The 21,008-nt window shown below is 35.0% G+C and overlaps 1 protein-coding gene across 1 annotated transcript in view; it reads left to right on the top strand.

Moving 5' to 3' along the window:
• Nubpl (NUBP iron-sulfur cluster assembly factor, mitochondrial) overlaps positions 1–21,008 on the top strand; it is a 114,244-nt gene that overhangs the window by 19,224 nt on the left and 74,012 nt on the right. The window contains exons 3-5 of the mRNA XM_090371970.1: positions 2,493–2,527; positions 10,592–10,682; positions 16,438–16,477. Of these exons, the coding sequence (XP_090228096.1) occupies positions 2,493–2,527; positions 10,592–10,682; positions 16,438–16,477 (166 nt within the window). The remainder of the gene's footprint in view (positions 1–2,492; positions 2,528–10,591; positions 10,683–16,437; positions 16,478–21,008) is intronic.

Genomic DNA, 21,008 nt, shown 5'->3' with positions numbered 1-21,008 from the left:
AAAAAATATGCATATAAAAAAACCACCAAAATTGAATTACACACAGAATGACTTAACACAGAATGAGTTCTCATTCTGTGTTAAGTCAGAATAATTTAATAGAAACTCATCTTCTTCTAACAGTTACAGAATTTGCCTTTATTCTGGTACACCATTCCCCTTGCCATTTTTAGGTCTGCTGATGAAACCCTTCAGTTTCTGATGAAAAATGCCTTATTACCATGTATTGGGATTCTCTAGAAACTTTCATTCCCCCTTTCTTGATATTTGCTTGTTCAAATTTCAGTACAAAGAGAATTTGCTTGTATGTATGTATGTATGCATGCACGCACGCGCGTGCGCACGCACACACACACACTCTCTCTCTCTCTCTCTCTCTCTCTCTCTCTCTCTCTCTCTCTCTCTCTCTCTCTCTCTCTATCCTGGCCTCCACTAGCTGCTTAGCAAGGCTATATAGTCATTGACTGCCTATATTTAGATGAAGATGTGTGCAGTGTTTCCTTTGGTGGCTTTTCAAAAGTTATGAAACTTCTTGACTCTGCTAGGTATAAATAAAGACTATGCTTACATTGCTCCTTTCTATATATATTTTTTGTGCTTATTTTTATCCTTAAAAACAAGAAGTAACATTCAATAAAAGTTTTTGAATTTTTATGACCTGCTCAGTAAAAATGCACATCTGTCTTGTATATTTTTTAGAAATTTTAATCAGTGTAAATTTGTACTTTTATTTTTATTAGTAAATTATATCTTGCTTTAACAGACTATATGGGATCAGGCCTGATCATTAAACTCAAAAGAAATATATACACTAAAGGGACAAAATTAATGGGATACCTGGTAATTAGACAGTAATTTGGTGTCAGTATGGATAAATGTCATGAGTTAACTGATTTTGAAAGAGGGATGATAGTGGGTGCTCGATGCATGGGTCACTCTATCGCGGAGGTGGCACAGAAATTGCACTGTCCCCATTCCACAGTATCAAGAGTTTATTGGGAATACACCATTTCCAGAATGACATCTCATCGTGGACAGCGCTGTGGGCGGAGAAAACTGGTGGGTGAACGTGGCTGTCAATGTCTGTCTCGCTTTGTTTCAGACAACCGGAGAGCGACAGTGGCAGAAATCATTGCCAACTTCAATGAGGGAGGAACCAGAAATGTCTCCACCAAGACTATCAGGTGATCATTAGGTACAATAGGCTATGGGAGCCGCCGACCCACCAGAGTCCCATTGCTAACTTTACGATATAGGACTCTGTGCCTCAACTGGGCGAAAGAACATCGGCACTGGACCTTGGATAATTGAAAATGGGTCTCCTGGTCCAATGAGTCCCATTTCCAGTTATTTTTAGCAGATGGAAGGGTGCTTATCTGGCAGAAATCAAATGAAACTATGCATTTGTCATGTCAACAAAGAACTGTTAAGGCATTTGGATGGTTGGTAATGGTCTGGGGTATGTTCAACTGGCACACGTTGTGATCTCTGGTACTTCTAGTCACATCTCTGAACAATCCAGGTTACGTGTCTATCCTTGCAAACCATCTGCATCCCTTCATGGTCATCATGCACCAACAGGCCAATGGACTCTTCCAGCAGGACAATGTACCTTCCCACAGAGCTGTGGTGACTAGAGCATGGTTTGAAGAGCATTCTGCAGATTTTTACCACCATAGAGTGGTCTCCCTGTTTACCAGACATGAATCTTGTGGAGCATCTTTGGGATGCTGTGGATAGGTCCATTTGAGCTTTGCATCCTCCACCCAGGAACGCGATGGAATTATGCACAGCAGTGCAGTAAGCATGGATGGAAATACCTGTGGAATGCTTTTGTGAACTAGTGGATTCAATGCCTCACCACGTGACTGCCCTTATCCGGGTGAAAGGTGGGCCTACCCATTACTAGGTAGGTGTCCATGATTTCTATCCATTCAGTGTATATATACAATCGATAGAATGATAATGGAAGAGTGCTGTACTATGAAATAAAAATTAAATGCAATACTGCATTATTCTGCACTTAGCAGCTGTGGGAAGTAGAAGAGCTTAATTTTCCTATGTCACATAGTAAATGACTCTGATCAAGCTTATTCAGAGTCTGAAAAGTTCTTGAGTACTCTGTTGGAATTTGAGATGACATCCTACTGATGTGTTGTTATCTGTTCAGCAGGCTGGTGGAAGGTGAAAACAGAAAATCCTGGGTGCAGTGATAGCATGGGAAATCCTGCTGTGAAAAAAACAACAAAAACCCATTTTAGCCAATGAAAAGTACCATCAACCTAAGGTAATTTTGTATCAGGTTCCATATAGATGAAAAGCCTGGTTCAGTGTATGATGTCTGTTATCTCCATAGTCTGTTAAATGGGCTCCTTTAAAGCCAAGGGTTTACTATATCAAATTTACTCTATTACTTTGTTTTATGAAATTTGAAAAAAAAAATGTCAGTTTGGTTTCTTTTGACTTTATTTATTTTTTTTTTTTTTCCCTAGTAAACTTGGCTTTGGCAATTAGTATTAATGAAAAGGTAAGTAAAATGATAAAATATTTTGAAGTAACTTTGTATGTTATTAATATTTATGAAAAAATAATTTTTAATAAAGATAAACTTTGTAATAAGTACTATTATGACATTACATTAAATATAATATCATTTTAATAGTAGTGGGTATTTTAATAATAGTGGGTTGATAGGATCCCAGAGAAATCCCTCATTAAAGAACATGCATATTATTCATCTTTTAAAAAATCTTGTTAGTATTATACTCAATCTTTGTTGGAGTTTATTATTATTAAGACTTTTTTTCCCTTATGGGATTTTTTTATACCACATGACAAGGTACTGGTACCAAGTGCATGGGGTGGTTCATTGTGTCTAGTTATTATTATTGTTATTATCGTTGGTCAAGGAGCTCTCTTACTGTTCTACAGGTATTCAGGATCACGGCATCCTGGAGTTCTCATCCTGGAGTAAGTGTTCTCTGGGAGGTCTATTGTTGCTAGATTCTTATAGAGACTCTTTGGCACCATGCCGATGGTTGACATGGTGATCAGGATGGTCATTACTTGTTCCATATAATCAGATAAGTGATTCCTTGAGTCAGAGACTGCATTATGTCAGGGTGCCTTTATCATTTGGGTGAAACTATTCCAGTTTGTGTGTGTTGCTGAACTTCTTGTGTCAGTAGGTGTGGATGTTATCTCTCCCTGGGGTTTGCCAGTAGTCACTTTGTGTTTGACTGTCATACTTCTTCCTCCTGACTCTCTTAATCTGCCATTTCTTGTATGTCCTTGGTTTTTATCTATTCTAGGTCTGTCCAGGAGCATAGCCATTATGGCTAACTTAGCTTCTCCACAGATTACTCCAGAACTTCTTGAATGCCTTATTTTTATTATTATTATTCAACCTTCATAATTTTGAAAAATTTATTGAAAAATTAAGGAACATAATATACATGGAAAACAATTTGTCTATGTGAAAAAAAAGTACTTAATTTACTTTTGTACTTAATAGAAAGAGATGGTACGTCTACAAACATATACCGTATAGATTGATTATGTTTGAAGATATTTGTTGACATTAGACTTGAACTTCTGTAGACTGTAATTTTCAGGAAATACGTATGAAGGAAGGTTGTTCCAGAAAACGGCAGTTGAATGAATAAGCGAGGAAGATGAAAAGTTGGTTCTGTGTGTTTGAAGTTAGACAGTGAATAGATGTTGGCTTGGCTGGTGGTGGTGGCACATGTTTGGACTGTTTTGAAAGTGAGAGCGGGAATGTAGGAGATCTGCGGACTTACTTAACAAGTACAGGTCAATGTTGAAAAAAAGTTGTGATTTAGGGTTAAATTTGAAAGTATCTGCAATTCTGCCCAGACATGATAGGACGGAGTATACGATGAGAACCACGTCAATCAATTCAGCCCTAGAGAGATTGTGCAAGGCTCATGCGGTAGAATTTTTCTACCCCATGAGCCTTGCACAATGGATGGGATATACATAAATAGAAAGGGTGCAAGAATGTTTGCTATTGCTATAGAGGCAGTGGTTAGCTGGGTCAATAAACTGTTAGCTTGGTGGGGGGGATTCACAGACTAACGGCAGCCACAGCCAGAAGTGAAAGTGATTCTTGCACTACTTCTATTGGAATGAGCAGCAGCCTGGAAAGCGAGGTACTGGAGATTTCAAGGGCTGCTGGAAGTCATCATGGAACAAGTAAATACATGGATTGTGTTAGGGTAACTAAGGGTAAGAATGCATGTATGTATACTTGCATATACACCAATGCTAGGGGTATAGTAAGTAAATTTGATGAATTTGAAGTTCTGGTCAAGACATCAAAAGTGAATATTGTTGGGATATCAGAGATGTGGTGCCACATGGATATAAGCAGTGCAGAATTAGAATTTGAGGAGTACGTGTACAGAAAGGATAGACAGGACAGGAAAGGAGGAGGGGTTATGCTGTTAGTTAAGAAACACAAAATCTAAGGAAGTGCATCCAATTGACATTGGTGGACAATGCAATACTGAGTCAGTGTGGTGTGACATAAGCACTGGGAAAGGGAAAATGAGAGTAGGTGTGTGTTATAGGGCTAATGAATGTGATGAGTATAATGAACAATTATACAGAGAAATAGTGAGCCGATAAATCAGTGTCTTATAATGGGGGATTTTAACTTCCCAGATATTTACTGGAACTTGTGGGTTGGTCATTTGCACACTAGCAAGGCTTTTGTGGATTTATTGGATGAAAGAGGCAACCAGAGGGAGTAACATTCTTGATATGATTATCAGAAATGATTATTTATGCATTAAGAATTCTTGATATGATTATCAGAAATGATTATTTATGCATTAAGAATTTACAGATAAAGGAATCACTAGGTGGCATTGATCACAGTGTACTGATGTGGGATTTACTTAAAGATGCAACTACCATCAGGGGGTAAAGGGAAGGGTTTTTGCTATCATAAAGGTGACTGCAATGGGCTCAGAGATTTTGAATTCTATACAGTGGGACCAACTGATGATGTTACCAACAGCAAATTCTAAATGGGAAGCATTCAAGTAATTAATTTTGGAAGCTACTAAGCTTTTCGTGCCAACTAAGAAATGCTATTCTAGGTTTAGGCCCAAATGAATGTCAGATGAATTAATGAGGCTTGTGGCAGAGAAAAGAAATGCATGGGATGCATATAAATTATCAGGTGACCCAGAAGCCTATGATAGATATAAGCTAGTCTGTAATCAAGTCACAAAGGAGGTTAGGCAAGCGAAGGCAGACTATGAGAAATCTTTGGCAAAGATTTCTTTATTTATATAAATGATAAAAGGAAGAGGATGAATCAGATTGGTCCACTTGATATCAATGGTTTGACTGTAGATGATCATTCTCAGATAGCTGCCAAACTAAATGAGTATTTTGCAGCTACATTCACACGGATTATTCAAGCGTAGAGAGCCAGATGTTTATCAAACTCTAACGGAGTTAAATGATGTTGTAATAACTGAGAACAAAGTGGAGGAGAAATTGTTGAGGCTAAACATAAGAAAGGCACTTTGGGGTGGATGGGATCTATGCAGTTATATTAAAGGAGGTGGCAAAGGAAGTAAGCAAACCTTTAGCCATAATTATGAGAGCATCCTTGGACTCGGTGGAAGTCCCCATGGACTGAAGATGTGCAAATGTATCTCTGATTCACAAAGGGGGATCAAAGGGTGACAAAAGTAATTACAGACTGCAGGGTCGAGATTCAGTATCGGGTACAGCCAATGAGAACGAAGTGAAAGAAGGCAGCCGGCTCTACCCAGTGGGCGGAGTCAATGACGTCAGACGATCACAACTGACACGCAGTGTGTGTCACCTTGTGCCGCGCCGTGTTAGTTGTGTGTGTAGCTTGTGCCGCACGTGTTAATAGTGTTTTGATGTCACGTGGTTGCGGTATAATAATCGGTCTTAATTTCATTCGTAAATTAAAGGTAAAGTTAAAAAATCCGAGGGTGTGGGGGCAGAAGCCCCCACATAGACGGGGGTCTGGGGGCAGAGCCCCCAGAAAAAAAAATTAAATTAATTTTTTTTTTCTGAAAAATAAAATAATTTCGAAACGTCGACTGAGGAAAGTGACGTGGCCACTTTCCTCCTCTTCTGAGCCTTCTCATTGGCTGATTAGTAATTCCTAATTACATTCTTAATTACATTCGTAGTTTAAAAAAATCACTTATCGGAATTTCAATGTGCAATAAAATAAAAGTAGCGTGAGAGCGACCCGAAAATCCGCTGAAACGGGGGTCTGGGGGCAGAGCCCCCAGAAAAAAAAATTAAATTAATTTTTAAATGTCGACTGATGAAAGTGACATGGCCACTTTCCTCCTCTTCTGAGCCTTCTCATTACTAATCACTGATTAGTAATTCCTAAGTGCTTCTGCCGTATTCCTTTGTTTTAGGTATGTATTCTAATTTTTTTGTTCTGTGTTTAACCTATTTTTATTGCGCAATTTTCAATTTCGTGGTGTTTCTTCGTGGTTAATTGATGTTTGTGAAATAGTCTTTTTTGCAATTCCTGGTCGAATTTTACGTTGTGCTGTATTACCTGCAGTCGAGAAAAGGGTTAGTTTTTTAATTTTAGTTTAAAGGGTTAGTTTTTTAAAGGAAGTAAAGGCGAACTACAAAATAAATAAAATTCTAATTTTTTTTGTTCTGTGTTTAACCTATTTTTATTGCGCAATTTTCAATTTCGTGGTGTTTCTTCGTGGTTAATTGATGTGTGCGAAATAGTCTTTTTTGCAATTCCCAGTCGAATTTTACGTTGTGCTGTATACCTGCGGTCGAGAAAAAGGTTAGTTTTTTAAATTGTTCAGTTTATTTGCCTTTCATTTTAGCGAAATTTCGGTTTAAATTACCTTTTCCCCTTTCCTTTTTCATCTTATTTTTAGCTCAATCAGACTTATTCAAATGTCACGTGACATTTCGCAAAACTGTAGAAACGTGTATTTTGGTATTTGTATTTTTCTGTATATCGGGTTTATTCTTTGTTTTCAGCCGCCACATTCGTTGCTGTGCTACGTGCCATCTGCGTGTCACTTCACATCCGCCGGGCGAGGAGAGGAGGGGGAATGCAGTGAGTGGGTGGAGTCACAACCCGTCAATCACTGCTTTCCCCCTTCCTCTCCTCGCCGCCATTTTTGGTGGCCATACCCCATATTGAATCTTTACTGACTGCAGTAATAATTCAAACACAGCTTGGGTTTATTAAGGGGAAGTCTTGTCTGACCAATTTGATTGGATACTATGACATGGTCACAAAGGAGCTGGATGCAAAAAATAATTTTGATATCATATACTTGGATTTCAGGAAAGCTTTTGATACTGTTGCATATGGAAGACTACTGTACAAATTGGAGCAGTATGGCATTAAGGGCAAGTTGCTACAATGGATAAAAGGATGGTTGAGTGGGAGAAGACAGAGAGTGATAATCAATGGACACAGTTCTTGGTGGACTAATGTTATTAGTGGCGACCCCCAGTGTTCAGTATTGGGCCAATTGTTGTTTTGAAATTAATCAGTGATATTAATTAAGGTATATCAAGTGTAATGTCAAAGTTTGCAGATGATACAAAGGTTGGCAGGGTTATTAATAACAGCAATGACAGTATGCTGCTGCTGCTGCAACAGGATCTGGAAAAGTTAGGCAGATAGTCTGAGAAGTGGCAACTGAAATTTAACATCAAAAAATGCAAAGTACTGCATATGGGTAGCATTAACCCCAGAGTAACGTACCAACTGGGTGGTATTACACTCATGGTAGCGAAGAATGAAAGTGACCTTGGAGGTAATTGTGCAGTCAGACATGAAATTTTCTGATCAGTGCAGACAGGCTGCCAGAGTGTAGGTCAAAGGGTTTTGTCAATGATATACAGGAATTTTGCGAGCAGGGATAGGAGGTGATTATTCCCTTGTATAAGGCAATGGTCAGGCCACACCTTGAGCACTGCATACAAGTCTTGAAGCCTCATTTTAGGAAGGATCTAGACTTGCTAGAACGAGTACAGTGAAGGGCAACAAGACTGGTGAGAGGAACAAAGGGGTACGCTTACGAAGAAAGTTCTGCAAATTGCAGCGCTTGGAGGGTAGGCACCTGTGAGGTGATATGATTGAGGTGTATAAGGCCTTGAATGGATTGAGGCTCAATGCTGATAGGATTCTTCTTCTTGCTCACATCAAAAACCTGAGGGGCATAAACTGAAATTGAGGAAAGATAGTTGTCGAATAGATGGGTGGAAATTTGCATTTAGCCAGCAGGTAGTTGATTGCTGGAACAAACTTTCATCTGTTGTTGTGGAAATTGATAGCTTAAATAAATTTAAGGCAGAACTAGACAAGCATTTGGTATGAATGGATGGGTGAAACAGGAAGGTTTTTTTTTTTTTTTGGCTGATGCTGTGTAAGCTTGCTTTCTTGCATTGTATGCCTCTAGTAATGGTAATGTTCATTCACTTTTCAGTTGTTGTTTGTTATTTGGTTTTTAGGAGCATTAGCAACTAAGGCCATATTGCTCCGGGATATGCAGAGGTCATTCCCTGACTTTTCCGCATCCTCCGTATTTGGTGGTGACGGGCTTGAACTCCGGTCTAATCAAAAAGCGTGTGCTATGCACTGCTGCTCCTTCCCACCTGGCTACGGAGGCGCCTAATTCACTTTTCAGTGAGACAGGTTTTGTTATCTTGTGTTTTTGCAGTTTGCCAGAAAAATGACAGACAGAAAAGAATTGTACAATGAGTCAACCTCAAATTTTTAACAAAACTAAAGAAAATATCAACTAAGAGTGATGAGTTGCTATGTCAAATTTATGGGGAAGATACTATGTCATGAGCTTGCATGTTTGAATGGCATAAAAGATTTTTAGAAGTAAGAGAGAGAGAGAGAGAGAGAGAATATGGAAGATAATGAATGACCAGACCATTCAGTAACCATAAAAGCTGATGAAAATATGGACCAGGTAAGGACTTGATTAGAGTGATCGTTGTTTAAGCATTAGGATGGTTGCATCAGAACTCAGTATGGACTACTTTTAACTGAACATTTAGACATGAGAAGTGTGTGCCAAGATGGTGCCAGACAATCTGAACGAAGAGCAGAGAATGAGAAGACTCCAAATTTGTGAAGATGTTTTGAAAAAAAATTGAAGAAGATCCAGACTTTCTGTGTACTGTAATTACTTACAATGAAAGTTGGCTGTTCCAGTACAACCCAGAAACTAAAAGACAGTCAATGCAACGAAAGAGAAAACAATCCCTGAGAACAAAAAAAAGCAAGAATGTTAAAATCAAAAATGAAAATCATTCTTATTGTTTTCTTCAATATAAAGGAATTATATGGTTGAATACATCCCACCAAATTAGACTGTCAGTCAAACAGACTGTACTGAAGTTCTGACAAGGCTGCTTGAAAAAATTCAAAGGAAGAGACAGATTGTGGAAGGGGTGGTTGGATACTCTATCAAGATAATGCTCGTGCACACGTTGCACTGTTTGCCAGTTTCTAGCCAAAAAAAAAAAGACAAATCCCAGTGTATGAACATGCACCCTACTTGCCAGACCCAGCCCCTTGTGACTTACTTCTCTTCCTTAAACTGAAAAGTGTACTTAAGGGAACCCATTTTCATTTCATTGAAGACATTCAGAAAGACTTCCAGAAATGTTTCTGTGCTTGGAAGAAATGTATAGAACAGTGTGTGCAAGCCCAAGGCAGTTTTGAAGAGATATCTTGTAAGGTACAAAATATTTCATTATATTTATTTTATTGCAACAGTCTCATTATTTAATATCCAAGCCATTTCAGTAATAACAGTAAGCTTCATGGAAAGGTTGCATTACTTTTTTTTATAAACATCAAAAAATTTATGGCTTTGAAGAAGAGGAAAAAAAACAGTGCCATTCTGAGCTTTTTTTTTTTTTTTGTAGTATATCAGCAACCACCCTAAAGAAACTCATCTATCATGCATGTCGACTGCTGTTCATAACACTCTCTTCTGGATTCCCACTTTTCCACAGCTTCTTTGCACGAGTCATCTTGTAGGACAGTGCTGACCTTAATAGTCAAGTTCTTTCTCACTTTCTTCAGCTGGTCATGAACATTAATAGGTCTGTATCATAAATACTATCCTTTGTTTTGTATGCTAAATACAAAGCAAAGGGTAATATGTCTGATAACCTTTTCTTTGAATTGTAGATGGTAATTTAAAATTTAAAATTAGCAGTCTTTAATTTTATTAACTATAAATTGATGAGGTGTGCTCACATGGAAATCTGGCTGCAACAACTTCAGGACTGATATAGGGACATATCATGTATTCAAATTCTTACACTCCCACACTTGAAGGTAAAGAAAACACTAGTTCATTTGAAATGCAGATGGTGGGGGGGAAAGAGAGAGAGAGAGAGAGAGAGAGAACGTGAGTGTGAGCAAGCTGGTGCAGTCTGAGATTTTACAACCACACCAGTTAATGTTCATTTTGGAAATTTATAGATATTATGTTGAGATTTCTTAGCTACTGGGAGGAATTGTTATTTATCAGCCAGTCTTTTCCAGGACAAGTTAGTTGGCATTCTTGATGCTGATGTATTTGGCCCATCTATTCCTCGAATGATGAATTTGAGTGGACAGCCTGAACTTACAAAACGTAGGTAAATGTTTAGAGAAACTATTTTAAAATACTGTTCATTTTTTTTTTTTTTTTTTTTTTTGTATTATTATCAATTTATTTGAATTTCCAGTAGTACAAAAATGAGTAAATAAATTTACTGCTCATATAGATATTACAAATAGATATCTATATTTCATATAGATATTACAAAGAAATACTTTACCTTTAAGGCGCCTCCGTAGCCAGGTGGGAAGGAGCAGCAGTGCATAGCACATGCTTCTTGATTAGTCCGGGGTTCGAGCCCGTCACCACCAAATATGGAGGATGCGGAAAGGTCAGGGAATGACCACCGCATATCCCGGAGCAATATGGCCTTAGTTGCTAATGCTCCTAAAAACCAAATAACAAACAAACAACTTTACCTTTAAAAATCAGCACTTTAGAATTATGGACAAAGGGCTTGATTAATATAAATGATTAAGATAAATCTTTATTAATTCTTGCCTTTAATAACCAGCCAGTGGGAGGGGTCCCCTAGGTTTCTCCTCCACATTGGTATGATATTTTTCCAATACTAACTACAACTATATCAAATTAGGAGGACTGTCTTATCCTGTGTGGATTTTTTTTTGCAACCTGTAAGGTTTAAATCCCCTAGTTAATGTGCAATTGTCATTTTAATGCACACAGAAAGTATTGCACTGCTTCAAATGAATAATACTGCCAAAAGGTTATTCTGCTATTTAATTAAAAGATCAGCTACTGCTACGATAATCTCTTTCGGAATTTACTGGTCCTTCATTGTATAGTGTAGGCTCTCTAGTGATAATACTCAGATATAACAGTCGTAAAGCATTTGTGCAGTGTGAGCTGCCATGTGGTATAAGATTATGCAGTATCATCCAAAAAAATGATATTGCATAAGCATTTGCCCATCCGCCCCCCCCCTCTCTAATAATCTGTTTAAGCCTTCCTTATATTTATTCAACCTCCCCACTTCCACACTGCCAGATGACTTATTCCATCAGTCATTCTCTGGTCAAAAGCAAATTTTCATGTACCTATCCTTCAACCATCCTTTTCAAATTACATTTGTCCTCTTATGGATGCATTCTGAGATAGTGAAGAGTGCCATCAAATATTAACATGTTCACTGTCACCTAAATATGAGAGAACTCGTTTAGTGTGCTATTTTCAGAATGTTGAAAAAAAAAAAAAAAATCAACATTCCGACATCCCCAGCACTTCAAAATTCTTACATAATGACAAAAAATTAAAAGTTTGGAATTCATTGCTATAAGCAAACACTTACCTTTGCTGAGCTATAAATCAAATGCTTATCATTATTGAAAAGCATTCATTTAGTGTGCCTTGTTAGTTGACTGCTTAAGAATGACCACTCATATGCTTTATGGCACAATGCTAGGGTATGTTTTGAACTCGGATATGCATTGCAGCATATCACTCTTTGTACCATTTTAGTTTTTAAAAAGTTTATTCATGTACATGAACTAACATCAACACAGGCAAAGGACAAATTTGAATATGGGGAGTACAGTGTAGACAGACAGGACAGGAGGGGAGGAAATGATAGCAGGAGTGTGTTGTAGCCCTGACAACTGTGATGAGTATAACAAACCACTATACTGAGAAATAGTGAGCCAGTAAATCAGTATATTTTATAATGGGGAATTTTAACTTTCCAGTTATTGTCTGGAACTTGTGGGTTGGTCACTCACACACTAGCAAGACTTTTGTGGATTTATTGGATGACTGTTTTCTTCACAGCACGTTAAAGAAACAACAAGAGGAAGCAGTACTCTTGATCTATTTATCAGCAATTCTTCATGCATTAAGAATATGCAGTTAAAAGAGTTAAAGGGTGGCAGTGATCGCAGTGTACTGATGTGGGATATACTTAAAGACTACTACTGTCAAAAGTAAAGGGAATGGCTTTTGCTTTCATAAGAGTGACTATAGTGGTCTCAGATAGTTTGTAAATTCCATGCAGTGGGATCAACTAATGATATTACCAATAACAAATTCTAAATGGGAAGTGTTTAGTGAAGTAACCATGAAACTACTAAGCTTTTCATACCAATTAAGAAATACCATTCCAGTCTTAGACCTAAATGGATGTCAGATGACCTGACGAGATTTGTGGCAAAGAAGGAAAAATGCAGGATGCATTATAATTATCAGGTGATACAGAAGCCTATGGGAGATATAAACAAGCCTGTAATCAAGTCAAAAAGCAGATTACTAGAAAAGTCTGGCAAAGAACACAAGCAGCAAAGACTTTTTTTACTTATATTAACAGTAGAAAGAAGGGGTTGAATCACGCTTGTCCACTTGACATCAGTGGTTTAACATCAGTGGAATGGATGATCCTGCTCAGGTTACTGACAAGTTGAATAGGTATTTTGCATCTACATTCACACATGAGGAAGGTGAAGCATAAGTTTATTAAACTCTAACCCAGAGCTAAATTATTTTGTGATAACTGACAGGAAAGTGAAAGAGAAATTGAGGTTATACATAAAAAAAAAAAAAAATTTTAATTTTTAAAAGCAGTTGAAATTCTTGCAGAATTCAATCCATATGTAAAAGATCTGTATCTAATAAAGATGACCCGTATGGATAATCTTTCCAATATCAAAAAGAGTACTAAATGTGTGCCATATTATTTAGGAAACAAATTTCAAGATGAAATCATTTCCTTAATTGCCAACAAAATACAGTAAGAAATATTAAGTTATAAATATTCCTCTGTAATACTTGATTTTATGGCAGACAAAAGTTGTGTTGAACAGTTGACATTTACTATTAGATTTGTTTATGCTCTAGTAATATCATAGAAATAAGAGTATATTTTTTGGGATTTCATCAAATTAGCAGTTCTACAGGTGAATGGTTATTTGTATTCTTAGTGAATGATTTGTTGCCTGAAATTTGCAGCTAAATAATATGAAGGGTCAAGAAAATGGAAATGTATTTTTTATTATCGAAATGATACAATTTAAAGGTATTTAACCACCCCAATTCCTTTAAATTGTATTATTTCGATAATAAATTACTTAATCTATCATGTGATATAATAGTGTAGCATCTATCAGTTCATTAATATAATAAGGAACGGTCATATATATCCCCCTCTTCCAAGTAATTAAATGTATTTTTCTTTAAAAAATAATTAAAGATGTGAATAGTCATTCAATATTTATCCCACGTAATTTGCAGACTTTAAATTTAGTAGTCAACAATTCAGCCAACATCATTAGAAAACATTGTTTTTTAATACCATAAAAGTGTTATATACTTTTTTTTTTTTTTTTTTTATGCATTCACATATAGATAGAGAAAACTAAAAGAAAATGATCCTAATTTCATTTTGTTTATGGTGTCCACTAGGAATGCTTGATAAAATCAATTATACCATTCAGATTTAAACTAGGCGATTTTGGCACTTCACTACAATTAGTAACTGTGAAAAACATGTTTATAACTAAAAATACTGTTCAAATTTTAGCTCTAAAAATTCATAGTTTGAAATTTGTAATATTAATTAAAGTGTGGTATAATGTTCTTAACAAAATTAACAGTAAAATGTTACAGAATCTTAGATTGAATATTGCAGAATGTACAGATACATGGAAAAACTTGATAAAATATTTTGAAATTAAAAGATCTAACAAATATTTGAAAGGGTGTCTTTCAGCAGCATTGTCATTATTGAATGATTTAGATTTAGAAACTTAATTTCCCACTTCTGTTTTAAGAACATTATGCATAAAAACACATTTTGATATGAATCGCATGATGAACCAATTGCACATCAAAAGTTAAAATATAAAGTAGAAATTTATTTTAACATTTTAGATACCACAATAAATTCACTCCAAATGAAGTTCAAAATTTCAACAAATGTAAAATCACATTACAATAATTTGCATATAAAGTTAACAGAAGTTATATAAATGGCAACACTTTTTGAAGAGTTGAAATCATTAAAAACATAAGTGATTATCCATTCTGATTGAAAAGAGTTTTTAAAATTAACTTGTGAACATAATTTAATAAATGCAGTACTAAATATTTCAATTGCATTATAAATAGTTTTGACTGTTGCACTTCACAACCCAGTGTAAAATTAGTTCACAACTAGGTTGGCAGCTGTTATACCATTGAGGTACCTACCTAGTCACCAATGAGGGGCTATATAGCCCTGAAATGGCCATCTGGGTGGTGCCCAGATGCCCACTGAAAATAAGTACCAATAGTCTTCTCTACTGGGATAATGTGCCTAAAAAAGCAACCAACCAACCAATCTCAACTGGAGGAAGCATTACTTATTCAAGATATAATGAGATAGGCAACTTGTGAAGGAATTCCTAATATGCAATGTTATATATTGATACCACTGCATAATATCATTCGGTTTACTGTGTATAGAAATGATGCTATTGCATGAACTTATATGAGGCAGTATTCCAGTACATTAAGAAAGGATGAAATACTTATGTTATCAAAGAAGGATTAAAAAAAATTCAAAACTTTTTCCTTAAATTTAAAAGAAAGTTGTTCACCTGTCATGTGATTCATCACTATGTTTGTTATAGTTTGGGTTGTGGGGAGGTTTACCACCACTAGGTTAGAGGTGGCACATCAAGCTCTGTTTCACAATTTATTTCACCATGATTTCTCCCACATTTCTGTGATATCAGTCAGGTTGTAATAGTCACGGATCAAAAGTTTCCTTTATGCTTTTTCAAGCTGAAGAGATGAAAATTGTTAGTGCTAGTTCAGGCATGTGAGAGTAAAATGGGTCAGGATTCATATTTCCAAATGGTACCATCTACAAGGAAAATCAAGGCACAGTATTCTGGGCAATCAGATTACAAGTGCAGAATAGCAACCCACCCACAAATGATTTAATGGGATGCTATCCTTCTATCATCTAATTGTACTGTTTATGCTATTTATAAGATGGAGGAAAAGTTTGGGATTGTGTCATTGTATTGTGTGTTCATACAGTCATAAAATGGGTTGAAAAATCCATTTTACGACTTATAATGAGTTACAGGTTAAAAAAAAAGTCTGAGCCATCTCTTCCTCATAGCCCTAACCCAGTGGTTTTTTTTTTTATCTTTTTTTTTAATAATTAATTTTTTTTAATAATGGCACCCTTAAGTAATTTATTTTATTTTGTGGCATCTCTACTCAATTTTCTGCCTGTTAGATCAGATTCTCTCTCTCTCTCTCTCTCTCTCTCTCTCTATATATATATATATATATATATATATATATTTATAATATTTAAAAAAATATGTTATATAATAATTTTATTCTTTATATAGAGGTACTAAATAAACATCAATTATAGATCATTACAAAGTTAAAAAGATACCACACAGTGGATGCCATGCCGTACACCTTTTTATAATGAAATAAACATAGAAATTTACAAAAAAATAATAATGATTAAGTAACTTAAACTCAAGTTATGTGGCACCCTGGTTGAAAACCACTGCCCTAACCTAACATCTGATTTCCATCTCTTTAATCTACCAAAAAAAACACCTGAGTGGTACATTTTTTTTTTGCCAATTATAACATACTGAAACAATGTTACTTCATGGCTGTTGCTGTGGACTTTGATTTATTTAATGCATAGGATAAATAAATAATTATAATGTTCATAAAACCTGTATATTATTTATCTTTACTATAATAAACATGCATTTCTTTTGTTATAGCAGTTGTTACCCTATTTAATGGCAATCTTTTTCAGAAAATCTTATGAAGCCTCTTGTTAATTTTGGTATTAAATGGTATGTATTCTTTAAATGTGTACTATTTTTTTTATGGATATTATGCAATCCTTTACTTCTGCTGTACTATAACTAACCCTTTTAAGATAGTAAATAAACCATAACATTAATTTAATGAACCTAGTTCCTTTATGTTGGAATAATGTTTCTACAGGGCTTTCTCATCCTCCTCTTTTTTTCTGTGAAATATTATGACAGCTTCATATGTAATTTGATGATCAGGATATTTTTATGATACAGATATTAGAATGTCAGTTAAGATGGTCAAGTTTTTTTTTTTTTTTTTTTATAGTTATGTCTTAACACATTTAAAAAAAAAATTGCACCCATCTGTAGGGCAGATGGAGGCAGACCATCCTCTGATGATCCCAGTATAACCTACCACAAATGGTGCAGTATACTACACCCATGTATGGGTTAACCCTTTTTTCTTTTTTTTTTTTTGTATTTTCTGATAATGCCACTGCTTATTAATTTTGCCACTTAACACTCCTAAGCTTAGAGGTGATTTGTCTTTAACTGATGTGTGAAGATTTGTTTTTATTGCATATATGACTGAATTGTAATAAAATTATATAACAGCAAAAAATTGAAACAGTTCTATATCATTCATATTGCACAAAATTATCCTACTTTTGTTTTGTTATAATTTAACTTTTTTTTTTGATGACTGTTAAAAAAGTGTTTGGGCGAATAAATAATTTTATTCACGAAAAATATTAAAAGACAGCAAATGTATACATATATGAAGCTATTTTACATCATTATCTATTACACTGAAGGATAACATTTTGCCTGATACTGACCACATATTAGTGCCAAAATATTTGCAATGCATTGATGGTCATCCACAACATTCCACAGTCTCTGATGGGTGGAAGGCATATATTGTTAAAGGGGAAAAAAATCTATAATTTTGTAAATATCATCAGAAGGGAATAACACCACTTCTAGATATTTTTGAGACATTATTGGAAAAAAAAAAAAAATCTTTTCACAAAATTTAAATATAATACATTAAAATTTCCAACATATTGTAATGCTGGTGATCCATAGGATTGGAAAAATTCCGCTAAAGAATAAAATAAAGAGAAAAGAATAGTTATTAATAGAATATGATCATGCAAGAGAAAGTATATCATTGACATTATTTAGGGAGTATTACTACACCAATAAATTAGGATTGAAAAGGACTGGATAAATTAGGACTGAAAAGTGGCAATTCACGAAAAGTGATAAATGACAATAACATTTATCAGTATTAAACCTGAATCCCTCCAACAAGACCTGGAACTTTTCTGGAGTAGCACACTTTAATTACTCTCCTTAACCACTCTGCCCACCTCTGTATCATCAGTAAACCTAGACATTAAACTTAATATCCCTTCATTAATAAATATTGAAAACAGTAAGTGCCCATACAAAACCTTGAGGGACACCATTAATAATATTATTCCATGAAGAACAGTGGCCATTAATAACCACTCTGTCCTACCACTGAACCATCCCTTTATCTATAGCAGTAACTTACCCCTAATGCCAATTTATATACCAGTTGTTCATGTAGAACAGTAACAAAAGCTTTACTGAAATCCAAGTACATGATATTGGAATTATTTTTTGCATCCAGTTCCTTTCTATTTCTACCTCATAGCATCTAATCAAATTGTTCAGGCGAGATCTCCCATTACCAAATCGACATTGTGATTGCCATATAACTGCATTCTTATTGAGTTGATACTGGATTGCTTCTTTACCACTCACTATTATTTACTCTAGTACAAAAATCAAGCTTACAGTAGTAATTACAGTAGTAATTAAGTCTGTAATTACTCACATTCTACTTTTTTTTAACCTATTTTCAAGAGGTGGAAACAGATTCTCTTGTTATTCTGAATTTACAGTTATTCTGTATAGTTCCTTAGAGATGTATAAATGCTATAAATTATAATGAACTGCTATAAATTATAATATATATATATATATATAATTTTCTTTACTTAAAACCCATATTACTTATGCTACTCTTTATAATGCCATTGGGCACGTAGGAATTTTTTTTTGCCACAATCATTTAAACATTTATGTTATGACTTATAAATATTCTCTTAAATTTTTATTCTGGTCATTAATACTTTAAGCACTGTCATTTCTAGATTTGCACAATAGATGCATTCCTGAAAAGTGCTGCAGAAATTAAAAACTTAAATTAAGAGCTAATTCTCCTTAGGAAATAATTGGGGGGGGGGGTGAATTGTATACAAGAATGAAGCCAAGGACCAGGGATGAAGATGGTAACAATTGCAGAAATGGAATTTATTTGAATAGATTGAGTTACAAGAATACAGCAGTCTCTTTATTTACATTACTGAAATGTTCATGAATGAAGCAATTTTCCCAAATACAATGGAAGGATATATGCCGGGGGGAAAAATACAGTATGGTTAGTATTAGAATGGATAAATAATGCAAAGAAACTATTGGTTGATGCATTCTTTATTTAATTCATATAATACACTTTGTTTTTTATATACTACACACTGTTATATCATAATAAAAATAAAGTGCAGTGCTCGACTTACAATGACATCGATATCCTCAGGAACCGATAAACCTGAAGTGTTGGTCAAGACATCAAAGTCGGATATTGTTGGGATATCAGAGATGTGGTGTCACACAGATATTAGGAATGCAGAATTGGAATTTGGGGAGTACAATGTGTACAGAAAGGATAGACACAATAGGAAGGGAGGAGGGGTTATGCTGTTAATTAAGAAAAACATAAAATCAAAAGAAGTACATCCAATTGACATTGGTGGACAATGTAATGCTGATCAGTGTGGTGTGGGAAAATGAGAGTAGGTGTGTGTTATAGGTCTAAGGAATCTGATGAGTATAATGAACAGTTATACAGAGAAATAGAGTAAGCCAGTAAATCAGTGTCTTATAATTGTGGATTTTAACTTCCCAGATATTTAGTGGAACTTGTGGATTGGTCACATGCACACTAGCAAGGCTTTTGTGGATTTATTGGATGAGTTTTATACAGCAATGTTAAAGAGGCAACCAGAGGGAGTAACACTCTTGATATCAGCAATGATCATTCATGTATTCAGAATTTACAGATAAAGGAACCACTAGGTGGCAGTTATCACAGTGTACTGATGTGGGATTTACTTAAAGATATAATTACCGTATTTTCCAGCTTATAAGATGCATGGGCATACAAGATCTACCCTAGTTTTGGCCACATATTTTGGAAAAAATAATAACCCTTCTATTATCTTTCGATACTGTTTATGGTGAAACTAAGAAGCGATCTTTTACCGACTGATGTAAACAAATATGGCGACATGGTGTGATAGGAACGTAATCAGGGGGTAGGTATTAAAAATAAATTAAATAGAGTTACATTTATTTTTTAAAATTTTTTTATTAAATGGACTTACAACATGGAGTTTTTATTCAATTCATAAAACACAAGAAATTTTTAAAAATATTTATTTCCCATATTGCTTTGCAAATTCTATTACTTGTAATTTAAAGGCAATTGTGTAGCAATGCCTTCTCAACAACTCCATCATAACAGGGGTCCTGAAATTTATAAAAAAATTATTGATAAAGAAAATAATAATAATAAAATTAAATACGGGTAATATTTTTTTCTCAAAATAATGGTATACGCTTGGGTAAATGTTCAACCAATAATGAAATGTTTGTTTCTGAAAAAAGCTGACAGAAGTAACGTAAAAGAAATTCTTACTCACCCTAAGACAAATACGGGCATCATTTTCTCTTTGTAAAAGACGGTCGGAATTGAAAAATCCCGATCCAATCTAATTAGCCTGCCATACCATAAAAGGCGCAAGATCATGGAGGAATACCATAAAAGCATGAGATCATATTATAGAGGAAGCAAACACATGGGAAAATGAAACAAGTTTTTAACTTACGTCTGATTGTGAGATTCATATCATGCAGATTTCAACAAATTTTTTTTCCATGAAAAAAAGATTACTGGTACTATGTATTGTTGCCATATATTGTAACCACTGATAATTGTTAAAAATATATTTCAACAGATAAATCTTAAGTAAAATTGGTGTGAATTTCAAAGGGAAGTTTTCAGAATTCAGTTTACCGGCACTGCGTCATCGAAAATGCATTGCCGGTAGTCTTTAGGCCTAATCTGACATTGACCATATAAGATGCAGAGTGATTTTCCGAGTATTTCTTCGCGAAAAAAACCGCGTCTTATAAGCTGCAAAATACGGTACCATTGGGGGTAAAGGAAAGGGTTTTTGCTTCTGTAAAGGTGACTACAGTGGTCTCAGATAGTTTTTAAATTCTATACAGTGGGACCAACTGATGATGTTACCAACAGCTAATTCTAAGTGGGAAGCATTCAAAGAATTAATCGTGGAAGCTACTAAACATTTCATACCTATTAAGAAATATTGTTCAAGGTTTAGGCCTAAATGGTTGCCAAATGAACTAATGAGACTAAATTGTTAAAATATACTTCTCGTCG

Source organism: Mastigoproctus giganteus, chromosome 4, assembly GCF_048544385.1.
Source record: "Mastigoproctus giganteus isolate SK-2022 chromosome 4, ASM4854438v1, whole genome shotgun sequence".
In the NCBI taxonomy this organism is placed as follows: domain Eukaryota; kingdom Metazoa; phylum Arthropoda; class Arachnida; order Uropygi; family Thelyphonidae; genus Mastigoproctus; species Mastigoproctus giganteus.
The sequence above is the reverse complement of the archived record's forward strand: the minus strand, read 5'-3'. Positions and strand labels throughout refer to the sequence as shown.